Genomic DNA, 26,501 nt, shown 5'->3' with positions numbered 1-26,501 from the left:
TTCAAGGGGTTTGCAAGAACTGCTGATAACTTCCAAACATGTAGTGGAAAGACAAAGATGAGCAGAAAAACATGAAGAGAGGAAACTAAAGAGAGCAACTGCGCTCAGAAAAAGATGCAGATAAAACTTGCATGGGGAAAAAACTACAGGAAGTAATTACAAAAAGCATAAGGAAGGATAGTATCGTCAATTCAGTTAATACTAATGGAAATCTAAATCAAATCTTTAATTACAGAAAATCCCAAGAGTCAGATTTGCAAGAGTTAAGAAGAAAATAGTTCTAAAACAGTGTGGGTTTTCTTCAGAGATGTAGTAAATTATTTGTGAAAATGGAAAAAGAATCTGATATGACCTAAACATTGCGAATTACATAGGAGTGATCATAAAGGGTGAAGTACAAGTGTCAATAAAAATATGAGCACTTTGAGAAGACAAAAGTGGTGCCAGTTAGAAAGACTTGTGTTAAGGCTTTTGATTAAAACAACAAATTCTTTCAAATATTTTAAGTGTGGGGGACGGAAATCCCTCTTTTTAGGGAAATGGTATTATGGACAAAGAGAAGCAACAGCCTGAAGTAGGTACAGCTTCTAGCATGGTTCATATAGAATTCTGTCACTTCATACTGAGTAAATAAGAGAGTGATTGAACAACTTCAGTTGTCACGAAATACACGGGTTCACCTCCTTCCCTTGATATCAGAGGGAGTTTTACACAAGAGAATTTTAAGTTCATAGTTTCAGGAAGGCAGTAGAGATCCTAAAAAAATATTCTAGAATAGATAAGAATAAAATAAAATACATGGGGGAAATTATAATCTAATTTTTAAAAATACCTGTTGTACATAGTTAATGTACATAGTTAATGTATTCTAGTTTGAGCATGTGTCTCAGTATACAGAGACTTGCACAACAGGGGTAGCTTTAGTCACACTGTTGAGCGTAGTCATTGACAAAAAAATTATTTTCTTTCTTAGGTTGTCTTTGAGTGGTATTACACCAGGTTGTATTTGGTTTTACTTCCTCACACATGCAGAGATGTTCTAATGAGCTGAATACACTTGCAAATAGACCACAAAAGACTAGATAGTGTTCCTAAAAGAGTTTATAATCAGTAGTAAAAATGTCTAACTTCCAATTAAAGTATTTGCTTAAAAGACAAGAAAACACAAGTCCATTTATAAGCCTAGTAGCAACCCACCAGGCAGTAGATGATCCAGGTTTGTCAGAGATTGGCATGATGGCAGCTGCATTTGCTACTTAAGGTCATCAGAAATATGCCACTTGATAAATCTTTCACTTGAATGGTAATTTCATCTTGCAGACTAAAAAGCTGAAAAGCCACACAAATGCCTTAAAGACCACTATGTATTAAACTGTGATGAATTAATAATAGCTGATCTTCATTGGAGATCAAGATAGTTTAATCTCTGAAGTTATACAGGAAAGCAGCCAGAAATATGTGGAATGCATTCAGGATGATGGCAGAGCATTTGCTATGGGAAGCACATTATTAGGGAGTAAAAGCTAAAGTAAAAGGAATTTGTGTTTTGAATTTGGTGAGGTTTTGGTTTGTGGGTTTGGTTTGTTTTTCTGGGGAAGTGGTGGGGTTTTGTTTTCAAATACTGCTTCAAGTAAAAACTAATAGGCTGTAGAAATACAGAGGACATAATAACAGTGCCTGCAGCCCTACCACAATGTCAGCATTTAATTACTATCCTAAAACAGTATCTTAGAATACTGGCAGGAAAAGGATTCAGATGGAGGAAAAATAATGGAATCATCTGTCCTGGTGCTCAGTCACATGGTTAAATTACTGTGGATTAACTTCATGTTGGCTAAGCTTCAGTAAGTGATCAGATACATGCATAAGATAAAATTCATTAGCTGTAACCTCAATGATTTCAGCCAAGCTTTCACCTGGCATTTTTCACAGCAGGGCAGTACCAGAGGAGTAGAGATGGCTGTAGGTGTTCCCACCCACTGCTGCAGGATGAATTGGCTACTTCTGCAGTAGCTGCTGAATCACTGCAGCTTGATAAGCTGGCAGTGTGCAGTAACCTGGTTGTAGTTTACTACCAGTCTCTTCAGTTGTTCAGCAGGAGCAAGGTGATGCTGATGATTGTAGGTCAGGGAGCAGAATTGCTGCAGCTCGCCTGAAGTCATCTGTCCCCACCCTACCCTTCTGGAGTCTCACAGAAAAGTAGGTGGAGAGTTACTACGTACAGCACAGCAAGTGCACACTAACATGTCATTTGGTCATGTATGAGATTCTAGTGGCTGGTGGGCAGTAGTATGTTCTGGTGTATGCTTCCTCCAACGTGCATGCACACAAATACAGAAGAAGGACAAACAATAAGCTGACAGTTCTTTTAGGTCCTGTGAATATTAATATTGGGAACTTGCAGCAGGACTTGGTAGGGCCCACCAACTTGTACCCACTTTGATCATTTGCTGAGGAAAGGCAATCCTGTGTTAAAGAGCAGTTTTGCATCAGGTAGCTTACTGTTTGGATTCTGTATCTTTAAATGTATGGGTTTCTTTCATTATATGACTTGCATTTATAGAAAGTGCGTCTGTAGAGGGAAAAAAAGGAGTGTTCTTATACCCAGTGAGTGATCTCACAGTCATGTATGTGCTCTGAAGATGTAATATGGTGGGTCAACAGTTAACCCTTTAATTGATTTATTTATGCTTTTGAAATTTCTCCTGTTGGGCAACCCTAATGGTGACATGCACATGAAGGTTTGGAGCACCTCAAATTCAGCTTAGGTGGTATTTTGGCAGATTTGTATATAGGGAAATGCTGTTGCCAACCTTTCCTAGAAATAAACAGTTGTCTTTGGCCATTCGTTCCCCATTCCCCTGCTACTTATTCATGCTGCTGAAAAATAAAATGGTTTTAATATGTGCACCACCCCCTGCATTTTGTTAAGAGTTGTTACTAACACTCGTGTTTGCAGGGACTGATGTCATGGTCCGTTGCCTGAAATTAGTAAAAGAATTTAAAAAGAAAATGGAAGAATACCATGATGACGATGAAGAAGAGATCATCACAAAAGCTGTTCAGCCTGTGGATATTGTTTGCGAAAGGGATATGCTCACCCAGGCTTATGAGCTAAGTAGGTGATGTAGTAGGACATCCTAAGATTTTTCCCATTCCCTCCTTACTCCTTGTATGTCTATAAGAAAGGTATGTATTGTGAGTTTGGTTTATTTGTTTGGGTTTTGGTTTTTCTTTAAGTTCTGATTGCTCTTTAAATACCGGGAATTGTCAAGTCTAGCTTCATGTTCAAATTAGATTGAAGCTGTAGGTGCTGCCTTAGCTCTTTCTGAAAGCTTACCAATACCAAATAAAACAGCATGGCAAAACCAGGATGTTGTGGTCGGGTGGGAAAAGATTCTGAAGAAAACAGTGTTTCTCCTTCTTCTGTATCTTTTCATAATGGAGAAACTAATATATAACTATGGAAAGCTGTCAGGTGAAAAATTCACCCCTGCTTTTAATCTGAAGCTATCGCCTTCAAACCTCATTCTGCTGGGGCACTGTTTCAGGTAAAATTGTGTTTTATGACAGTATTTGACTGTATATTGTATATGTCTGTGAAAATATCTTTAGTTGTTAGTGAGGAATGTTCTAATATATAATTCTGGCATATTCAGTTATTCAAAGCAAATATAAATGTATATACAAAACCATGTATGTATAATTGCATAAAATTATTTCTCTGAGATTTGTTTTCCTTTCTGAAACAGTTGAAAGTAGGGGAACCAAAGGTATTTCTCAGGCAGAAATTCGCTTGGCTATGAATGTGGGGAAGCTAGAATCAAGGATGCTGTGTCGTCTTTTGGAGAGGTACAAAGTTGTCAAGGTAAGATGCTTATTGAAACTGGAGATACAATTGTAGTTACTGTGGTAATGTGTTATAATATTGTTAACCTCAAACGAGAAACAGCAGTGATTTAAGAATTGACAGTGAAACAGTCCTGATAAGATTGAAAAGCGTATGACTGCAATTGAGGAAAAGGTATATAAGACCTAAGCATTCAAGAAGCATTAAGATTGTAACCTTTTGTACTCTGAGGACTAAGCCTAGTTGTTAGAAGGTAGCATATCTGCTCCTCTACCATACTTTTTCTTTACTGTTTCCTAGTCAGCTGCCTTGACATCTAATAGCAATAGCTGGCTGACCCACACATAAAAGTGTTTTACATTGGTTTGTGACTGGATGCTTACGTAATAAAGATCACAGGGAAGAATGAACATGGCCCCATATTTTCTGTCTGTATGGAGCATGCATTCTGGTAATAAACACCAACTGGTGGGATTCTGTTGGATGCTGCTTCACAGCATTTCAGAGAAACACTGTTCCCAGCACCGTGACACAGGTCTCCCCTCCAAAAAGACATGGGGCAGAGAAACTGGCCTCAGCCCTGCTTCACCTGATCCAAATGACTTCCCTAAATAATTCACTGTACAATCAGTGGTAACCCAAGTGACCTGGGGGCTGTTAACTTCATGAGTTGAGATTTTTCTCAACTCAGAGTAGCCTCTTTGCTTAATTTGTGGCTCCAAGACTTCTAATTTGCAAGATCCTCTACTGAAAGATCTTATTGGAGACCCTTTGTACTTTTAAAATCATTCATCTATTTGCTTTTTGACAATACCAGTGAATTCTGGAAAAAGAAGTTTCTTCTTTTAGAAGTTAGGATGATGAAACTCATTATTTTGAGATATTTCTTTTTTTTATTTGAACAAGATGAATTTTGCAAGATGAACAAGATGAATTTTGTTGAAACAAAATTTAGCTGTCATTTCTCACATGCACCCATCTGCCCCTTTTCACAAAGGCAGGATAATTGCTATCTCCCATCAATAGAGAATATTTTTACTAAGAGCTTGTCATTTGGTAAAAGGTTCTGTAGAATTAAAAAAAAAAACAACAAACCCTATATAGAATATCTAAAATTTTTCCATTTTAGTCTGAATACATATAGTTTATTCTTCCTTAGACTTTTCTACATCCCACATACTGCAGGCACTTCATTCTAGTATGCAGGTAACACAGATTGATTTCTTTTTCAAGCTTGGTGTTTCTTTCGATTTCTGTATGTTAGGGTGAGTCAACATTTTTGTTATTTAGAAAAAAAAAAGGAGAACACCGTGATATATTTTAATGTAAGTCAAGAGCAGTTAGAAAACTTTTTCACTGTTGATGCTGAAGAACACTGCAAGAATGGAGAAATAACGTGGAAAAATAATGTTCCAACTATTCCCTTAGGGTTTTATGGAGGATGAAGGTCGGCAAAGGACAACAAAGTATATTTCATACATTTTTGCAGAGGAGAGTGATTTAAACCGTCAGTTTGAGAGAGAGAAGGCTAGGAGTGAGCAGCTAGCTACTGTTACTTTGGCTCCAGTGCCAGAAGATTCCCCACCTGCAGAAGATGTGTCTCCAGGAGAAGATGATACTTTGGTCTCTGAATCTGACAATGAAGAAGAAAGGAAAGATGGCAAGAAGAGAAGAAAAGGTCAGAAGGCCAACTCTTGTTCTCCATCAAAATTAAGTTTCCAAGATGATACCCATCAGTCAACACCAGCTAAAGGTAGAGCATGATTTCGAAATTTGGGGGAACCTTACATTTTTCTTATGGATCCTTTTATTAAAGAAAAAAAAATGCTGTAAGCTTCCATTAAAGCTTTTGGTCATATATTTATCTTTGCACTTACTTGATTATTTCCATGGGGGTTTTTATGTTCTCTTTCCCAAAAATTGTTACATTTTGGAATTCTCTAAGTGGTAATCTCTGGAGATTCTCAGGGCTGAAGTGTGCTCTGGTGTTTGTGTACCAAATAGTGTTTATGGTTATCAGTAATCACTGAAAAGATAATTGCTTCTCCTTACCCCTGTACCATTTATTCTCCTCTGCCCCATGCAAATGAAATGCGCTCACACACCATACTGCCTGGATGTTCACTTTTCTTTCTTATGGTGTAAAGGGCTGAAATGATTCTGCAGAGGGTCAGGCAAATTCTGATACTGTTGCAAGAAAGGAGGCAGGATTGCGTGGCTAAAAGCCAGCACAGTGTGGAGATCGTGCCAGCTAGCAGTAAGGTTGGCTTATGCTGCTGGGAGAGCAGCATCCTTGAGTAAATTTTGTATCTGCCTTGGGTGTTCTGTGATGAACTGAGAAGGTATTTGTCATGGTTTCTCTTTTTCAGAATATCTTACAGCTCAGGCTGTGCCCATCAGAGAGCACCATCTTCATACAGCTTTAGCTTTAAAGTCCTTGAAGACTTTGAAATGGATTTGGCCACATTTTGTCTTTCTTGAAATATTTTCTTTCCTTCTCACTAAGGAAAAAGGCAGGCTCTGCCTCATTAGAACACATCATTTCATTCCACTGGATATGTAAATGTCATCTTAGGTGTGGGAAATGGCACAGGAGCTGACAGCGCAGCCAGCTAACATTTTTTTACTTACAACATAAAAATTGTTCCCCTTTTAGCACCAGGGTGTTTTTTTTTTTAGTTGGAAATGTCTGGTATTGAGCCTTAGAGTGTGCAAAATGTATTTATTCATGCACTGATGTAGACCTTCAAGTGGGATGAGTATACATAGAGTAATATGTCTGAGACCAGATAAGATGGTAACTGACTGCTTTCAGCAGCAGTGGACTTGGGATGCCTTGACCCATAGCCTTACTGACCTAAACGTATTGTAAGAAATATCTTGTCCCCTGGAGCTAATTGCTTCGTCTTTAGCTGTTTGGAACATCTTAATGTGAAAGCTACCAGCCTTTTGGGACATATGTTTAAGAGGATATGGTGGTTTATTTTTTACTTTTCTTTATTTTAACCATTTGTATGTTCCTACAGCTTGTCCGTGAAACTCCAAGGGAAAAGAGGAGAACAGATCATCATTTCTCTTGTAGATTATCTTTGGAGTAATACTAAATCCTTGTCCTCATTCTGCTTTGAGTCAGAGAAGTCAGGTTTCTGGCAGAACTTGAGAATCTTTGTGACAGAAACTCCTTTCTTCAGACAGCAGTTTCTGGATAAGCTAATCTGGCCTTTCATGGTCTTCTATGCCTGCTATGAAGAGGCTTCTGCATGAAGAGAATTACCTGATGACAGGAACTCGCTTTTTAAAAACTTCTCCTTTTGAAGGCTGAATGCAGTCATTCATTGTCAAACCACTGCTTCCAGCAGGGTAGAAGAATAGGTGAAAAATGTAGCGAATGCTTTTAAGTGCAGTTACCTGCATTGTGGATGGGGGAATGCCTTTTATAGGAAGAGAAGCTGAACATTTACAGGGCATTGTGAGAGCAGAATAATTACAAGGCTGTTCGCTCTTAAACCAGGCTCAAAGCCAACAGCTGTGAAGCCTCCAGGGAAGAAGCTGCCTTTCCCTCCCATTCTTGAAGAGCCCGATGAAATCCCAGACAATGTTTTGGGGGAGAGTTCTACTTTGGAAACCCTAAAGCAGGAGTCCAATCTGTCAACGTGTGCTCTTTCCACTGATGAAGATGGGGATGTGGCTGTGGTGGAGGAGGTCAGTCTTGAGGACCCTAAGGTAAGATCACATGTTTGAGTACTTTCTTGTTGGCACGCCTGTCTGAGCTAAGTCACGCACTTTTACAGCAAGCCTTCAAGCTATAGTTTTGTATTAATTTATGGGATTGGGGTTTTGGTTTGGGTTTGTTTTCTTTTCCCTTTCCTTTTTGTTTATTTGAGGGTTTCACAATTTTTTTTGTTCCTGGTAGTTTTTTTTGTTTTGGTTTTTTTAATTCAGTGTCAAAGTACATTCATATTTTAGCTGCATTGGAGTTATAAGTTATACCAGGAGATAGGAAGGTAGATGTCCAAAATACAGTTGTGGCTTAGTTCCCTGTGCTCTTCAAGTTCCGTGTGTTGACTTAATGCATGTCATCACTTAATGTCTGCTGTGTACACAAGTGCTACATATCATCTGCTCTGTTCCCTGCCTGTGATAGGGAGATAAAAGATAACCCTCATGTGACTAATTTGTTACAAACAAATGCACTAAAACTCAATTCCACAGTTGCTGCTGTGGGAGGAACCAATGTGAGGCTGAAGACATTGGATAGGTTATGTAAAACTTGTATTTTGTCCATACTGTGCACTAGAAGACGTGTGGCCAAAAGAAGGAAAAGCGTTCCAAAGCTACCGCAGCGGAGAGACCTCATGAAACATACAGGCTGCTGAAGCGCCGCAATCTCATCGTGGAAGCTGTTCGAAACCTCCGGCTAATTGAAAGTTTGTTCACGTGAGTCCCTCTGAAAACAGTGTCTGAGGGGCCTGGTGCATTTTGGTAGTAGAAGCACTACTTCAGCAAGCATTCTGTGTGCTTATTCCAGTGGTGCTGTTTCTTGTCCCTGATGCAACTCTAGACTATAATGTTGGAGATGATGGCACATGGAAGGTGTGGGGGGCTACAGTTATACTGAATCTTAAAACAGCTGTTTGGAAGCAGTAACAGTTCTTTGCAGATAATTACACAAGTGAATTTTTATAGAGTGTATGTCCCATAAACAGAGATTGGAGAACTTTTGCCTCTGTTCACAATATGCTGGTGCTTGGGGCCACATAGTAAGATACAGCACTTCCCTGCTTGAGGATTCTGTCATCTGCATAGGTTTTATCTCTGCATGGCTTCAAAAATTATTTCTGTTTTATTCTGTCATGGACTGCAGAGGTTCATGGTGTCAATCAGTCATCAGTGGTCACGAGGATTCTACCAGGGTCCTGAAAGTGTGCTTTTCTTTGCAGTTTTAAGTGGTACAGTTCTGTGTCTTCTCCTGACTTGCCTTGTCTGGATTAAAGATCCTTCCCTGAATGTTACAATGTTTTTCAGTCTTCTAAGATTCACCACCAAAGAGAAATCAAAATTCTGGTGCTCTCCTGGAGTCCCAGCTTCCAAATTGGCAGGAAATTAGTATAGGAATTATAGGTAAGAAATCATGGCCTTATTCTCCTCTGGTCTGAGAATTTTGAAACCCTCTGTCACCTAGTTCAATTGCAGGTGTTATAAAATTAGAGTGTTATAAAATTAGAGCCTTGTCTTCTGGCACCAGCCTCATCACCCATTGATCTAGTCTCATCCGAGCATGAGATCAGAAAATATCTCAGCTCTCTTCTTTCCCTTTTAGTGCTGCCCACAGGTAGGTCACAAGTTTCCTCGACACTGGTGAAGGTGCTGCCCCTTCCCAATCTCTGTGAAGGAAATTTGCTGGGTCCGCACTCCCATTATGTTAGTTACCAGAATGTAGAAAAGGGAATAAAAGCAAGCAGTAAGAGAGTAGGGTGTGAGTGAGCTCCTGCAGACTGCTGCAAAGGAAGAAGTGAGCTGGCTTCAAGTGGTTGGGTATATATATCTGTATTGTGAATACATGTGTAATTTCTTAACTCTGGATGGCACTAAGTAAATTCTTTCTGCCTCAGGATGAAGTGAGCTCACAAATAGAAATATAAAGTGCATGTGTTTAATCACCACCTAAAAAACCTGTAGCCTTTCCTAACCTTAGGGGGCCTGGATTCGTAATTACACTATAGACATAGATGGAGAAATCAGGCGTCAAGAATCTGCTGCCATAAGAAGAGCAGTTCTCACCTAAAAAGGAAGAGCTTGATCACAAAGAAACTATAGCTGAAATTTAAAGCTAAGTTAGTAGTTTTTTACAGAAAAAGGGAAAAGAGAGCAGTAGTTGCTAGAAGTAGGAAAATACCCGTTCACCCCACATGCTCGAACAAACTGCTCAGGCAGTTTGAAGCACTGCTGGACTTAAAATACGAGCTACTTTTTTGCATCTTTTAGACTTCAGAAGATGGTGATGGATCAAGAAAAGCAAGAAGGTGTCTCCACTAAATGCTGCAAAAAGTCTATCGTACGACTGGTACAGAAGCTTGCACGAGAAGGGCTCCTCAAAGTCTATCGTACTACAGTCATTCAAGATGGCATAAGTAAAAAGGTGACTACACAAGCCCTGGAAGTAGCAGCAGCTTTTCTCACCACCTTTGATTTGTCAAAGAGGTTTTGGCCTTTTTACTGAAGTACATGGATGACTTCATTTTTTTGTAGCAAAACCCACAGTCAACCTGTCCAGAAGCTACATGTCCCAAACTAAGCTAGTGTGAAAACCCGATTAGTGCTTTCAATTATTGTGCTGCAGATAATTGTGAGACCAAGGAATAGTCCACAGATCAAAGTCTCTGAATCTCGCTTCTGAGAGGTTCTGCCACATACCAGTTACACAATTCATGGTTCTCTCCCTGCACTGTCAGGCTGCAACACGATTCTGTTTAATCCCCTTTTGAAATCTAACAGCATATGAGAAATCCAGAAGTTGCCTTCTGAGTTGACATTTATAAACATGATCTGTTTTTTAAAAACAAAATCTACTGTTACTGAGGTTTATAGAAGTAAAATGTCTGTAAATGAGGCTTGTCATTGTAGTGTTAGTGTGAAACCTTTATAAACAGGCAGAGAATCTTGAAAATTACCTGATGCACAATTACCTTAGGGCGTATATGAAATCTCGTCTGAACTGTGTCTGTGCTTTCAGCAACAATATGTATTAGCTTGGCCTTCTGATGTATGGCTTTTCATTTATCCCTTTCATTCTGATATTTGCAAATGAGGTGTTTGTTGCCCAAATAGTCTAGATTTTAAAAATGAAAAAAACCTGAGGCTTTAGAGATGACATTAACGGTTTATTGGTACAGAGATCATGGTCTGGGCTCTTGCTTAATGCAAACTAGCAATGGGAGTTTTCATCCAAAAGTGTTTATATTCTGTGAGTTACTAAATCTTCATAGGATTCCTTCACTGTGGCTACTGTTAATTAACTGTCTGTTAATCTCTAATAATTTATGCATCTGATTAAGAGCCAATATCTTCATAAGTACCTGTTGTTTGTTTTCTGATGCTCTGAACAGGCAGAGTTTGTTGTGCATCCTTCAGTGAGTCCTAATGATCCCCTTGTAAAAAGTGCCATTGAGCAGGTGCGTTTCCGAATCTCCAATTCAAGCACTGCAAACAGGCAAGTGGCAGCAATGGCTTGGATGGCTTTTGGGGATTTTGGCTTATCTAGGACATGCAAAAATATGCAGAAGAAATAAACACAAAGTTAGCAAAAGAAAAGAAAAAGCTGCTCTTTAACAACAGAGGAATTGAGCACAAAGATGAGGCAAGACACTGAATATCTGCTGAAGTTGGGAAAGAAGAGGGATTGAAGTCTGCTTAATTTTTACCCAAGTGTTGTCTGGTTTTAATGCAGGATTAAAGTTCCCCAGACGCCATCCCAGGACCAGGCTGATGAAGAAGGTCTGGGCCAAGAGGCAGTTCCTGATTCAGGAGAAACACAAGAAAACTCATGTAAAGCTGATAACAGTCGGGCAAGAAAAACTGATGACAAATTGGGTGTAACACAGCTAAAAAACTATCACCCAGTTACAGGTACAGCTAACTTGTTTTTTTCTGTCATCTTTCACTTTCCATTTTATTATTAATAATCACTTGCAGATGTTGGGCTCTCCTAAGATAAAAGTGGGAGTTTTTTTCTTTATTTGTAGAAGAAATATTGGGTTTACATTAAAGTAGTCTCACTACCCAGTGGTTTTTTAGTGGCTTATTTTTTTACAATTACAAACTAGAATATTTGTATTTGCTACTACTTGTAATTAATATTTGTAACTTATACGCTTTCAACTGCTTATCTTTCCTTCCAGTTTCTTCACATAAGTTTTACGGAGGTAGCTGTTTCTCCTTTTGTAATCCTCTCTTTAATTTCTGTTTGGCACTTCATCTTCCCTCCCAGTTCCAGGACTTGGGCGTTCTCTTGGCTTTCTTCCCAAAATGCCCCGTTTAAAAATGGTCCACATGTTTCTCTGGTACTTAATTTATGGACACCCTTCAAATAGAACACTCCAAAAAGGTGATAGTGATGGAGAGAAAACAGGCAGCAAAGAAGGGCTGGATGAGAATGCAGCTGTAGTTGAAGCGCAACCAGATGGGACCTTAGAAATTGTGACAACTGTGGTAAATCCTGAAATCTCAGCACAGGAGACCGAAGCGGAGTTGTCTAATCAAACAGGTAAGAAGTGGCACATCTTGACTTGAGCCATGCCAAAGTCTGTAGTAAACACTGAAAAAAGGTAGAAGTGTACTTCAAAAAAGATTGAAAATCAGTGGTTTAGATAATTTTCAGGTTGTTGTAGATTTTCAGACTAGTATGTTCTGCTTGAACACTCACATTTTACTGTGAGTTTTAACTGTTAGTGCAACTGTAACAGGTTTATCCTGTCTGAATCTAAGCCAGTCAGTCTTCTTGCTCCTAGTGTATGTGGATGATGAATCATGGATGCGCAATGTCCCTCCTCTCCCGCTTCACAGAGAGTTTGGATTTGGATGGGCTCTTGTCAGTGACATTCTCCTCTGTTTGCCTCTCTCCATCTTTGTTCAGATAGTACAAGTCAGCTACAAGGTATAGTGCTTTTTAGTTTCATGTTCATTTTACTTTGAAGTCAGATTATGTCAACTATATACCTATAAGCAGCAGCAGCAGCTATCCTCTTTTTCTGTTTTAAAAACTAGCCATTGGAGTTCACTTAGTTCTTGATAGTCTTTCACAGAAAAGTTAGTTGCTTTTATAGCCACACTGAAAAAAATGTATAGCCCTGTAATACTTAAGCTAATATTTATCAAAGAGCTTTTTATAATCTCACTGAATCTTCTGCCTCATTGATTAACCAGAATAATGTTTAAGCATTTTACAAAAGCAGCAACATTTGCTTAGAAATTATTTCAGTAGACAGTTCTGGTAGCAAAACTTGATACTTAAAAGGATAGTTATATTTTGCATTTTTATTAACTTCTGAAATAATTCTAGGTGGATGGTCTGGAGGAGTTTTTAAATGACCCCCTAAAAAAACACATTCTGATTCGATGTCTTCCAAGGTCAGTCCGACAGCAGCTTCTCTACAAAAGGTAAGTAGATGAGTCAAAGTACATGGCTCTAGGGATGAAACAACAGTGCTTGACTGTTTTATCAGTTATTTCCTGCTTGTGTCAAAGCGAACTTTGTTACTTAAGACAAGGATCATCAATCTTCTAAGGAGAGTGTGCCAAATTGTGTTTTTCTCTCCCAAATAGAAGGTAATAAGAAACTAAACCAATATTCATGCATGCTGTCAGGCAGTGTTTGAGAGCTGGGAGGTTCTGTCCTTCATAACTCATCAGCAGGATGTTACTCTGTATAAAACACACCCCTGACTGCTGCTAAATTAAGAATTTAATAGAGTCTAAATGTTGCTGTCCTTCATAAATCTTTCAGAAGATGCCTCATTTCCCAGTTCCAGCCTCTTATACATACCATCCAGTTTCTACTCAGCCTTTCAGAGGCACATCTGCCATTGTTTGCGATTCCTCATCTAGGAGATTTAAAAATTGAGATTGGACTGAAGGTAGGAAGGGAAATCAACATTAAGGGAAAGTGATTCCAACCCTAACTCTTCTATGATTTGAGTATGTGGAATTAACAGTACTGTGTTAGCTTCCCCAGAAAGTCATTGCAAACAGTAGGGATTCGGGTGGCTGGAGGTTTGCAAACCTGCAAATGTCATTGCTGAGTGAATAGTGCTAGGCAGTATCAAGACTTGTGGTTAGCTCAGGTTTGCAATTTCTAACCTATTACTTGCTAAATCTTAGTAACAAGGAAACTAGATTTATGGTATTTTTGTGAAATCTGTGGGCTCCATCTGATGTGTTTATGAAAAATGGCATGGCATCTAACCAGGTTGTCTCCCTTCTTCCCCCCTAGTAGTTCTAACTCGGCCAAACTTGCTTCACCATTTGTAGGCTTGTCAAATGACCTGACCCCCAGAGAAAACTCCTGCCAAAGTAATCATTCTCATTAACTGCCCAGAGAACCTTAGGTCTTTGTGGAGTTAAATGTGGGCAAAGCAATTTTTTAGTGAACTCCCTCAGAAACTAGACATTGCAGAAGTTTTCATGCAGGTTCCAGAATTTTGCTATGTAAGTAGAGATGTAGCATGGGAAATGTTGCAGTTTTTGTTCTGAAAGCAGTTTCTTGGAGCAATAATTCTAAAACAACCTTAACTACAAGAATCATTGCCTATTTCTTTATATGTACCCATGTGAAGAATATCAGCCCATGTTTAGCAGTCATGTTTTCTTACTCATGTCTTCTTTTCATAACACTAAATTGTCTGCAGATCTGCTGGTGTTCTGACCTGGTTTAACTCATTTTTATGTGGTACTTCTGGCTAATTTTGCTCACTGCTAGCAAAATTTTAGTTAGTATTTGTCTAAAACAACTGTGTTTGTGATTTGAGGAGATTTTTGACCTTTGGGATATTATGTGTTTTCCATAGGCTGATGATTAAAACAAAAATACCACTTGAGAAATTCTGAAACTCAGTATTTAAAAAAAGCAGTGGTTTCCTGAAACTTATGGTTGCTGCAAGGAAATGGCATGTTTTCTGGTATCACTTTTAATGTTTTCATGAGTGCTGATTGTAATACCTCTAATATTGCTGCAGGAGGTACATCTTTTCAGTGGTAGAAAACCTTCAAAGATTATGTTATATGGGACTGATACAGTTTGGCCCAACGGAGAAGTTTCAAGACAAAGACCAGGTAATTTTATTTCTTTTTATTTTCATTTATTTTTTAATTTAGCCACTATTCTTCATGATTTTTGTCCAATGAAATAAATGCAAGATTTGGCAGTTGTAATTACCTTAAATACTGAAGTAAAATTCCTGATGTTTCAGATGTATACGCAAAACTGAAGATCCAAGTTATATATTGCAAGTTGTGCAGATAATTTTTACTTCCTTCTCTAGAAAGGCACTACTCAAGTGTATAACACTGAACACAGCACACAGTAATGGTTGAGGAGGTTCCAGACTGGCAGCACTTCATGAAAAATGAGCATGCCACATTCTTTTTCATCGAGGCATTAGGCATTGGGGGTGTGACACAAATAAAGTCAATGATCAGAGTAAAACAAGTACGTTCGTATGCATCTTTTTGTAAATAGAGAGCATGTGCAAGGATAAAGAAGTGAGGACATAAAGTTTATGAGATGAAATAATTAGGCCCCAGAACACACCTATTCAAGTGCTGAATGGAAGCTTGTAGGAAATAGTCACTCTCTTGGAAACTTGAAATATCCTGTGCACAAGGGCAAAAAGAAACTGTTCAAATCTAGAAACAATATATCTGGATTGCTGGCGAGGAGAGTTTGGGAGTACAGTGCAATAGATGGGGAAGGGTGTGTCTTCTGTCAGAGTGCTGGCTCGAAACAGCAAAGACTGAGAAAATGCTAAGCAGTTCTAAACAACATCAAGTTGTATGTCCTGTGTATTAGGAAATTATGCTGATTGATTATTTATTTTTTACCTACCAGCCTGAAATACACTGTATTTGACAGGTCTTTGTGTATATGAAGAAAAATGCTGTGATTGTTGATACCACTACCTGTGACCCCCACTATAACCTGGCTCAAAGTAACCGCCCATTCGAGAGGCGCCTGTATGTTCTGAATACCATGCAGGATGTGGAAAACTTCTGGTTTGATTTGCAGTGTGTCTGCCTTAATACACCACTGGGTATGGTATAACTGTACCTTCTCTAGTACCTTTACTGTTTATTTTGTTCATACTACATTCTTCCTCCTTTCCTAAAACTTGACCCAAGCTCTGTTTTGTCATTTCGAATGTTTTAATCTCTTGGCTGGTACACCCAAAAAAGCTTTAGAAAGGGTACCAGCTTCCCATTAGTTCTGCACTGAATACAGTTTTGGACAAGGTAGTGCTTTCTAATGGAAGCTAACTGGAGCACCATTAGCCTCTATCAAGAAGTGGTCAAAATGTTAGTACTGTCTGGGAGCAGTTTGCCACAGCAGGGTGGCTTGAGAATGGCTTGAAGTCACACTTCTCATGCTGATAGCCAAAACTATTTGTATGCCTAGGAGTTATCCGCTGTCCTCGTTCAAAGAGAAGTAACCTTCAAGGAGAGGAGACTGCACTAGATGTAGAAATGGAACAAGAGTCAGCAGTGGATAAACACAATCTCGAACGCAAATGTGCAATGTTGGAGTATACCACGTATGTCATCTTCTTCCTTGCTTTGTTTCTTGAATAGAATGGGAAAAAATACCTGTCCTGGTTTTGAGGATGTTGCTCAGTAGCAGAAGCAATTAAGACTTTAGCATTTCAGTTGGGTGTTGTGGGGTTTTTCTTCCTAATTCAGAGGCTATCTGATTAAAAAGACTTGTAGTTATATATCACATTTACAAGTAACTTATCTACTGAGGAAGTTTTTATGCTAGAAGAATGGGAAAAACAGATTCATATTTCCTTCCTAAGTAGTACAAATGTGTATTGTTGGAGAAAGCAAAGTTGAGAGGGGAGAAGTGCTCCCTAAGTACAGTTAATGCAAGGGAAAAAATTAAAGATTCTCTGTTTCTGTGCTTTATATAATGGTATCACAAGTAGCCTGTAGCTTCAGTAGCTACTCAGTGTTAGTCGGAATTCTGTCCTCCTGTGTTGCACTTTGCTGCACATTGTTTGCAGATTGATTTCTAATATGGGGTTGGTGTACACTGCTAAAATCTGTAAGTGATCTCTAGAGCACTTCATCTCCTGCCTAGTCACAACCAGAGTACTTGAGAGGATGGAGTGCTTGTGACCTGTGACAGCCGTGCAGAGTGACAGTTAAACTTTTTATATTGTATTGTGCACTGTGGTTTAGTTTTGTCAATATTTGGTTTTAATAAACAGCCTGTTTAAAAGTATTTTCAGTTAGTTCAGTGTTAGAGGTAGACACATCAAGTTATCTTAAAAACGTTAATGGAGTTGAAGGAACCCGATTCCACTGATCCTTGCTGATAGAAAAAAAAAAATCTGTTCAGTCCACTTGTCAGCTTTTGCATGTAGTCTGTGCATTGTATGGTAAGAAATCCTTTATATTGGATATCTTGTGTTTACTTGCAGTTAGGCTGGAGGTGACTGCAACATCTTTGAGGTCAAGAAACAGGTTCTGGGTATTTTTTTCATGGTAGCTTTCAAGAAAATCTTTCAGGAAGCGAAACAGGATTTCAGAAATACTCTTTGGTGTTATTACTGGATTGTCAGAGCTGTCGTAACTGCTCCATATGCAGAGCTCATTCATAGTTTATTTTTTTTTAGGAAGTAAGTTTTTCTCCATGGTTCTTTGCAAAATATCATATTTATAAAGAAAAAAAACAAACCTTTTTCTTCCATTCAGCACTCTAACACCACATTAATTACTAAATAGCTCATTTAGGAAGGGTACCAGTTCATCCATTCCATGCCAGTCATTGTTAGTTTTGTCCTCCTTCTGGGGGCAGAATTGCAGTGCATTGGTTTTTTTCTTGTATATGTATTTAAATAAGCTTTAATGTATTTTGTTGGTGAACTGGAGAGACCAGTGCTTGACAGTCAGTATGAAAAAGGGTTATGATTGCCTTTAGTTCCTGTGAGAGATTTTCCCCACTTTTCAGTTTTCCATCTGAGTTGCTATTTTCTCTAGTTTTGTGGCAAGAATAGCATTTGGAACAGTTTAACATGGCCATTGGAATTTAGTTAACAGTAATGAAGTCGCTCTGGGTTTAATCTTGAAACTGAGAGCTCAGTCATTAAATATCAGGGATTAAAACTTGATGAAAAAATGATTGTTGTCATGCTCCTTCTGGAGCAGGATTAAGCTAAGGAGCATCTCTCTTTCTCAACCCTGTCTAAACTGGGAGGGCAAGGGCTGAGTTCTGCACACACATCACTTAAGAGCAGCCGAGAAAGCACTCACAGCAAAAGAATTGCTATGTATTTGTTATTCTTTCTGCTAGAGGCAGCCGAGAGGTGGTTGATGATGGTACTATCCCTGGAGATGGCTTAGGAGCTGCAGGTCTGGATTCCAGCTTTTATGGGCATCTAAAACGCAATTGGATCTGGACAAGCTACATCATCAATAAGACTAGGAAGGTGGGTATTGTAAATTTATATGCTGTAATGACTTTTCCAAACTCTAATATTCTCAAGGTTGAGATACTGATAGCAAAATTTTACTGCTTGCGTGCTTTCAGCTGTGTGTCTCTTTCATCACTGGAAAGAAATTAATGCCAAAGGTGGTAAATCTTGGTGCTGAAGTGAGTGAAAGAGTTGGATGTAAATTTAATGTGAACTGAATTCGATAGTACATTTGACCAAAGAAGAAATAATTAAGCAAGCAATTTTCATTACTTGAAATGCAGAAGTTGTCAGACAAAAACTGAAAAATCCAGAACAAGGAAATACACACATCCACACATAAATATTACTAGGAAGTAATCCAACACAGGCAAGTAAGAATGGCCATGCCTGTTCTGTCTAATGTCCTGTCTCTGGCTGCCAATGCAAGATTTGTAGCGAGCGTGTAAGAGCAAGGGAGTTATGTGGAGATATTCCTCAGAATAGTTTCCCAGCTGTCTGCAAGCTTGGCTCAAGGCCATTCTAAACTGGGGGGTGATGTTTCAGAGCAGTTAATGGCTTTTTCTTCTAGCATTAATTTCTATGATTGTTTTTTTGGACTCATATAAATCTGTAGTATCCACAACCTCATGCAGCAAACTGTTTCAAAGTCCTATTATGTGTCATTGTAGCCAGGGATATTTTCCTTTATACTGAAGATTTATTTCTGACACAACTCAAAGGATATCATGCATAGAGTTGTTAAAAGCAGTGCATTCTTTCCGCATATCACCTTTTTTAAAGCTGTGTTGTCTTAGGAAACTACTGTTTCTGAGAACGGACTGACACTGAGACTCCAAACCTTCTTAACAAAGCACCCCCTCTCACTCAGTACTGGAGGTAAGGTGGTGGTGCTGGTGGTAGCGTCTGTAACTGTATTATAGCTGTTGCTGTCTTTGTCAAACTCAGTATGGAGGATGTGGGTTATTCCTGTCTCCTTATGGTAATCTAGGATGCTTCTGGGGCAGTAAAACGGATAAATAATTTCCTTCCCTATTTCTGGATATATGGAACAATAATTTTTTAGCCAGTATTGATGACAGGAGTTGCTCCTGTCTCCTTACAGTGATCTAGTATGCTTCTGGGGCAGCAAACTACAGATGTAAATAATTTTCTGTAGAACAATAATTTTTATCCTTTGTAATTTCTGATGTACAGTGTGCAGAAATTCTAGAGGGACCAATGTTTTGTACAGCTAGACACTGTTAAAATTGCAAGTTAAGGACGAGGAAATGCTCCAGGTTGAAATATAAAACCTGAACTCATTACCCTAGGCTTTGTAATTACTTGATGATTCCTCATTTATATGGGATTTTATTCTGTGAGGTGCTGAGAAGTGGCATGAAATGACATGACTAACAAAAGGCGAGTCTGAGGCGGCATGAGTGTTTTAATATACTAAAATATTGGCATTTGCTCTTTATACCTCAGTATTATAGAATGTAATAGCTGTAAAGCAAATTTACTACTGTAAATATATGTAATTTTAGGTAACAAAATCAATATTTTGGGAAAAGCAAAGGTGGGATCTGAGTCACTTGTCCAGAGAGATGAAAATATTGAAATAAGTAAAGAACCAGCCCAGGATCGAACCAAACGAGTGAGAGGTGGAAAAAGCCAAAAGAGGAAGAGGCTTCGGAAAGATACTGGAAAGAAGACAAAGAGGAAAAAGAAGGGTAAGGAACACATTAGGAAAAAGAAGCATTCTTTTTGATGCATAGGCCTGCTGAGAGTTGCTTTAGAAACGCTGATGTGACTGTCACATGGTATGTGAACTTCATGGCCATATCTTTGGCTTGCCTCTTTCAGTGAAGAGGTTGAGATGTCCTGGGGCTGTACACTAGCTCTGGAGAAAAGCAACAGTGCTGTGACTGTTACCTGTGTGTGAATCAAGACTGCACTACTGAACTGTACAGACTAAACAAATTCCAGTTGTGTCTGCACCAGATCAACTCATTGCAATCCACCATCAGCTTTTGGTAGCTGGCTTAAAGGTTCTTCATGGTGTGGTGCTCTAGGCTGTCAGTTTCCTCACTAAAGTGATGTTTTTCCAGGGAGGGGTATTAATGCATTTTACTTCCTGAACTGCTACTTTTCTTCTCTGCTTTTGTCTTTCATTCCTAACAAACTCCAGTTGGTGCTGATACTGGCTGTGGTAGGAGTTTGAATTAATCAGAACATGCAATGCTGAGATAACGGTCTTTTTTGTCTTTTTGTTTTCTCCCTCTGATTTGTTAGCAGAGGATTCTGTAGAAAAAAGCAAAAGACTCCGCTACCATGATGAAGCTGACCAGAGCGCCCTGCTGAGAATGACACGTCTGCGTGTCACCTGGACAGTGCAAGAAGACAGCCTGCTCATGCTGTGCCGAATTGCTAGTCATGTGCTAAACGCAAAGGTATTTAATAGACCCATTAAGTAGTGGTCCTGCATACTGAGCACACATATCATCAGTCCTTGAAATTCATCCTGGTTCTAACCATCATGTGTGAACATTAAAAGCTGAAGTTTAACTCCAAACACATTTGTTCTTCACACAGGTAAAAGGGGCCTTTGTGCCATGGCAAGTCGTTCGGGATATCATGCATGCCAGCTTTGAGGAGTCCCTCGATAAAACTTCTCATTCTGTTGGACGAAGAGCTCGTTATATTGTCAGGAATCCTCAGACCTATCTTAATTACAAGTAAGAAGGTTTCTATGTTCTAGGCTAAATTCTCCTGAACTTAAGTGAAGGGATACTGTCCTCCTGTGGCTTTGTCTTGTCTCATGTGACTTACAAATTTCAACTGTTTTTTGCACCCAGTGCTATCAAATCTGTATTGAATTGGGAAAATTTCAACTATGTACAACACCTTCAATTGTGTCTGTTGCAGAGTTTGCCTTGCTGAGGTTTACCAAGATAAAGCCCTCATTGAAGATTTCATGAATAGAGAAAATAATTATGAAGATCCACAGGTAAGAGAGAAGTATTTTAAAAGGTCCTAGAGCACTTTATGCTGTTTGGGTTACTGACTGCTTGCACTGTTTCAGCTGCTGTGATTTAATCTCTTCTCTCTCCCTTGTACCCTTAGCTATTTTAAAAACCGCATCATTATAAAAATGCATCATCATTGCTGGTTGGAGAGTAAAGTGGACACAGGCAGCTTTCCAAAGGCACATAAACAGCACTGCTGTGCAACAGAAATGTTTCTCAGTGTGCTTGTTTATAAACATCCATGACTGAGCATCTGTGTGCACTGATTGGGTTTGGGTTTTTTTTATCCTCTCAGCCTCCTTGTTACCTGAGCAAGAAAGCATTTTTGCTCTGTGATTTCTTGTTTTTTATTCTGCTTGCATGTCTAAATACCGCCTTAGCTTCTGTGGATGAGTGCGGGAAGGTAAGCAGATTTAATGAGGGAAGTGTTGATTCGATCAGTCAAAAGATTTTGTTTAAATTTTTAGCTTTTTCATGGCTTAAATCAAGCACAATTTCAAATTGAAAAGTTGTTTATGCTGTCAGTGCAAACTGAATTTCAAGACCTTTTTTGAACTGGGATCGCATCACAGCAAGACTTTGTTTTTATCCGGGAACGCCAGTTCATATTGTCAGCAGACCCCAGTCAGTTCTGTTATTAGATTTGTGTTTGTTTAAATTAAGAGTAGTTGTTCACTGGTGAGACATAGCTAAAATAAATGCGTGTGTCCCTAACCCCGAAGTCTGTCTTTGAAAGCAAATAAAAACTTATTCCTAGAGAGTTCCTCTTCTGCCACAGGTGTTCTCTGACCTATGGTTGTACAAAAAGACTTAGTGGAGAATGAGATAAAACCTGAAGGTTATAAAGAGAATAAAAAAGACTTTAAGCAGAAGCTTAAACAAAGACCTACCGAGAGATCTTATGCTATTAATTTGGTATAATTGTTTTCAGAACATATGTTTATGGTGGGTTGCTTGTAGTTGTGAGCGTGATTACAGACAGAACCTGCAACTGTTGAGTGAATAAGCTAACATGACCTCCACAGGACTTTTTTGATGCATTCACTCGTCTGTTTTACAGTTTCTGACATGATAATTCAAAACCAGCCACTTCTATTGCTTTTAAAGTAGCGGGTCTTTTCCCATTCTAAGAAACTGAGGCTGATAACATTTCTCTCTCTTCTTTTCTAAGGTTTGTGCAAAGGAGTTTAAAGAATTTGTGGAAAGACTGAAAGAGAAATTCAGTTCAACTCTGGGGAATCCCAAACTTGAGATTCCTGATACTTTGCAGGAACTCTTTTCCAGGTGAGTTTCAGTAAATACAAGAAGCAATGTTTCCTCCAAATCCGTACTTCCTAAATAATATAACTGATTTTTAGTTATTTGCATAAGCTTGTTTATTTTAAACCATTCATGTTTTGCTAAATAGACTTTTAAACCAGAAATTCACAATGTCAGATTTCATAAATTGTCAAGTCCTCAACTTTGCTATTCGAGTTGTTGCTACTCAGGTACATTTTAATTGTAGGATCGTAGAATGGTTTGGGTTGGAAGGGACCTTAAGGATCATCTAGTTCCAACACCCCTGCCATGGGCAGGGATACTTTCTACTAGACCAGGTTGCTCAAAACCCCATGAAAGAGGTTTCCCTTTACTGTCTTCCAGATTATCTGGCCCCATTTTACATCACAATTTGTAGCTGGTTGCTCAGCTAAACCATCTCAGTGCTGCTAAAATTGTTAATACCAAAGAGCTCTCAGCTTTGTATAGTATTCTCCAGCTCAGATTGTCAAACTTTTTCATGTTGAATAACACTTGGAGAGAAGTGTGAAAATCTGGGTCTCGCACCATTTTATGATAACAAATTTAGCACCTTTGTACATTTTCTTACTTTGGGAAGAGCTATATGGTACAGCAAAAGTGCTGCTGATGGAAGTCCCAAACCTCAGTGGAATAGTAACTCTATACATAGTAACTCTATACTCTGTACAGTCTCCTGACAATGTGTTTTATCTCCTTGTCAACAGATATTTTACAGCAGTGAAGAGATTGATCTGGTCAGTTGTTCTAGCTTTTGACACTTGTGCTGAGGGCTGCTGGAGCAGATAGTGCCCATGCGCTGTTTCAGCATTTGCTGTATTAGCAGCTGCATTCGTCAGTCTCTTGGTTACAGTTGATATAAAATCATAGAATGTTGCTTTTGTTCAGTGTTTTCCTTTCCCTTCCCTTCCCTTAACTAGATTTCGAGTTTTGGCAATTGGAGAAGACACAGCTCAAAACGCAAAAGAGGATAGTCTAAGCAGGTGAGTTGCAGTAACACCATTTTTTCCCACTTAGGACTCCAAGGACATGTCAGCCTCCACATCTGTAAAAATCATATATACAGTTTTTAATTCAGTGTGGCTTTCATCTGTTTGTTGCCATGTATAAATTTGTTTACAGAAAAATACAAGGCTGTAGGGACCTCTGACATAGGTTATAGATTTGATGAATGAAATGACAGCAACAGTGACCTTCCCAAAATGGTGACTGGGCATTATTTTAGATGTGCTTGGAGTATAAAATCACCTCGCTTTACCTTTCTGCCATGTTGTTCTGCAAACACTTCTTTGGGAAGAGCTGTATGTTACCACAGACCACCACTCAAAATGGTGGTCTGTTATCATTAGGACAACAGTGTATGTTTTCTATGTGGGTGCTGTACCTTAAAAGGAGGAGGGAGAACTCTGGACTGATCCAGAAATTCAGGGTGGAAGATAAGGGAAAATGTAACAGGGTCCTTCAAGTGAATGATGCTCTGCTACAGTGACCTCTTAGTGACATCTATTTCAGAAGTGGGTGATTGAATTTGTATACTTTTGTGCTAGTTCAGCAGTCCTCTACCTCATGCTCAAAAATCACCATGAATAAACTTTTTTTTTCCTTCCTTTTTTCTTTCAGTGTCTATGATATTCATTTTCTAGTGCTACAGAACCTGATTCAGAGCACACTGGCACTCTCAGATAACCAGATGAAATCTTGCCAGTCATTTCAGGTACAGTATCTAGACAAAAACTTTACCAATCATAGAATCCTTTAAGTTGGAAAAGACCTTTAAGATCATTGAATCCAACTGTAAACCTAACACTGCCAAGTCTACCACCAGACCATGTTTCCAAGTGCCATCATCATACAACCCTAAAAAGTTTCACCTTCCTACCTTGCTATATGCATTTTTCAAATGGGCGCAAAGAAACCCAGAAACTTAGATTTGTATCTGTTCTGTGGGAATTACTCTTTTCTGCTTTTAGGAGATTATGTATTCTAGGCAGATTTTCAGTATGTTGCTTTTCTCTCTGAGGATAAGATTGCAAGATGTGAGATTGAAGCAATCGTCACAAAATATATGAAATAAATTCTGTATCCCTTCCATTGGGTCAAACTGTATCATGATTTAGTGCCCACTTAGGTAGTTGGAATTTGCTCTGGAGGAGATAGCACAAAGACAGTCATAGTATCCAGCTGACATTGGTGTTGGAAGCCTTTCCTTCAGTGCTGGGGATCACAAAAATATTAAAATCTATCAGGTACTTAAAAAAAATATATAAAGTTCAAAGGGAGTTTAGTATCTCATCAGCAGGCAAGCATGGAGCCTAGAATCTACCAAAATGTGGTGCAGATGAGCATTTTTTACATAAATAATTCTAGTGGGAGCCTGATCCCATTTTGAATATCAAGTGTTCTATAGTATTTAGGTAATTTAATTAGCATTTACTGTGGAAAGCCTGGAAGCCCATAAAAGGAATAGAATAATGTAGTTAAGTAAATTTATATGCATCATTTACATTCCAGCTAGTAGCTTCATATTCATTTAGCTAATGTAACCCTCAAGTAGGTGAGTCTGGCAGTGGATTGGGAGCTAACACTGCCTTCTGCATTGAACGGGGGGGTTTTGCAGACGTTTCGTCTGTACCGGGAGTACCAGGACGACGTTCTTGTGAAGGCTTTCCTGGAGTGTCAGAAGAGAAGCTTGGTCAATCGCCGTCGAGTAAACCACACACTAGGACCAAAGAAGAGCCGGGCTTTGCCTTTTGTACCCATGTCCTACCAGCTGTCTCAGAGTTACTATAGGTGGGTGTGAGAAAGGTTACTGTTCATGTTTGAGCAAATAAAAGAATCTACCTGGGCATGCTGGGCAGGGAGGAGAGAATACACATAAAGTAGCTAGAGAAAAGAACCTGACCATCACAGCTGAAGCTGGAGAGATGAAGGTAACATCTGTGCATGTGTGTTAGCCCCTTATTTGGTTAGCAATTAGGGCTGTACAGGGAATAGAGCCAAGTTTGCTAGGCAAGCCTTTACAAACACACGCAGAGGATGGGAGAGCTGTAGAGTAGGGGAGGAGAGTTTAACTGTAGTGTGTCACCTTCTGCTTAAGCAGTGACCATCTTTGCTTTATATTTGTTATATAGTACCTGACCTTAAATACCTAATGTTCTGGAACTAGCAAAAAGACATTGAAAGTAGATGTAGGAGGTACTTGGTCACCATCTCCAGCATGGAAATTCAACCATTTGGCTGCTGTAATATTACTATGGGTCTAAAATTCATATACAGAAGAATCTGTAAGAACCGACTGTGAAGGGTTTGTGCTTCATTGAATTTGTCTTTTCGTCTAGAGTTTTTACGTGGCGGTTTCCCAGCACAATTTGTACAGAGTCCTTTCAGTTTCTGGAGAAGCTCAAGGATGCTGAAAAATCAGACCAGCCAGATAACTTCTCATTTAAAGATCCAGAAAACGAGGCACCAGAAGACATGACAGCATTTCCTATGGATGGACCTGGTGGCCAGTGTGTGGCGATGCTTTCCTTATTTTCCCTAGGACTTGTATCTGTGAATGTGAGAATCCCAGAGCAGATAGTTGTGGTGGACAGCACTATGGTGGAAAACGAAGTGATAAAAAGGTAAACACTGTTACTTCTATTAGCAAATACGGATTGGAGGTAACTTGAATGGAATTGGACAGAAATTAGCATTTTCTGCACAGTATTGTGGCATGTTTTACTGTGATATAGTTTAGATTTTTATTTCTGAGGAGGCATTCTGAAGACTTCCTGGCGTTTCAGTCAGTGTCTGTCATTACGGCCTTGGACTGCGTTTGTCTTCACGTGTGTGACATTTCAATTGCTAGGCAGTTCATTGCCTCCACAGCTAATGTGGAAAGGAAAGCAGTGTGTCTTAGATGAGCATTTTCATCAACATTGTACCTTCCCATTTCAACAACTAAGAAGAAGTATTAACAAAGCTTCAGCTTTACCAGTGAAACCTGTCTCCACAATAGTGGTTCTATTTTATCTCCTCTTTGATTATAGATATTATTTTTTCCTAAAGCCCCCAGTAATTGCATACCACTGAAATGCAAACTTTCCCTCAGCAGTCTAACCCTATGAATAATTGTTCTTACAGTCATTCTGTGTTTTCTTAGGCTGCAACTAAAAT

The 26,501-nt window shown here is 39.0% G+C and overlaps 1 protein-coding gene across 3 annotated transcripts in view; it reads left to right on the top strand.

Annotated features, from left to right (window-relative positions):
- The window catches only part of GTF3C1 (general transcription factor IIIC subunit 1), a 41,526-nt gene that overhangs the window by 6,019 nt on the left and 9,006 nt on the right, over nucleotides 1–26,501 (top strand). Inside the window, exons 7-31 of one of the 3 annotated variants that reach the window (XM_061358200.1) lie at nucleotides 2,960–3,118; nucleotides 3,753–3,868; nucleotides 5,279–5,603; nucleotides 7,362–7,573; nucleotides 8,151–8,287; nucleotides 9,836–9,989; nucleotides 10,957–11,060; nucleotides 11,298–11,476; nucleotides 11,838–12,113; nucleotides 12,358–12,503; nucleotides 12,909–13,006; nucleotides 14,581–14,677; nucleotides 15,477–15,654; nucleotides 16,017–16,152; nucleotides 17,913–18,048; nucleotides 18,831–18,912; nucleotides 19,563–19,748; nucleotides 20,311–20,468; nucleotides 20,611–20,753; nucleotides 20,944–21,025; nucleotides 22,216–22,328; nucleotides 23,264–23,326; nucleotides 23,964–24,057; nucleotides 24,961–25,133; nucleotides 25,682–25,966. In XM_061358200.1, the coding sequence (XP_061214184.1) occupies nucleotides 2,960–3,118; nucleotides 3,753–3,868; nucleotides 5,279–5,603; nucleotides 7,362–7,573; nucleotides 8,151–8,287; nucleotides 9,836–9,989; nucleotides 10,957–11,060; nucleotides 11,298–11,476; nucleotides 11,838–12,113; nucleotides 12,358–12,503; nucleotides 12,909–13,006; nucleotides 14,581–14,677; nucleotides 15,477–15,654; nucleotides 16,017–16,152; nucleotides 17,913–18,048; nucleotides 18,831–18,912; nucleotides 19,563–19,748; nucleotides 20,311–20,468; nucleotides 20,611–20,753; nucleotides 20,944–21,025; nucleotides 22,216–22,328; nucleotides 23,264–23,326; nucleotides 23,964–24,057; nucleotides 24,961–25,133; nucleotides 25,682–25,966 (3,832 nt within the window). Of the gene's footprint in view, nucleotides 1–2,959; nucleotides 3,119–3,752; nucleotides 3,869–5,278; nucleotides 5,604–7,361; nucleotides 7,574–8,147; nucleotides 8,288–9,835; nucleotides 9,990–10,956; nucleotides 11,061–11,297; nucleotides 11,477–11,837; nucleotides 12,114–12,357; nucleotides 12,504–12,908; nucleotides 13,007–14,580; nucleotides 14,678–15,476; nucleotides 15,655–16,016; nucleotides 16,153–17,912; nucleotides 18,049–18,830; nucleotides 18,913–19,562; nucleotides 19,749–20,310; nucleotides 20,469–20,610; nucleotides 20,754–20,943; nucleotides 21,026–22,215; nucleotides 22,329–23,263; nucleotides 23,327–23,963; nucleotides 24,058–24,960; nucleotides 25,134–25,681; nucleotides 25,967–26,501 lie in introns of all 3 variants that reach the window. The other 2 variants (XM_061358201.1, XM_061358199.1) reach the window with 2 other exon arrangements.

This window comes from Neopsephotus bourkii, unplaced genomic scaffold (genome assembly GCF_033783945.1).
Source record: "Neopsephotus bourkii isolate Nb327-2 ecotype Australia unplaced genomic scaffold, CSIRO-AGI_Nbou_v1 NB_940, whole genome shotgun sequence".
NCBI lineage: Eukaryota > Metazoa > Chordata > Aves > Psittaciformes > Psittacidae > Neopsephotus > Neopsephotus bourkii.
The sequence above is the reverse complement of the archived record's forward strand: the minus strand, read 5'-3'. Positions and strand labels throughout refer to the sequence as shown.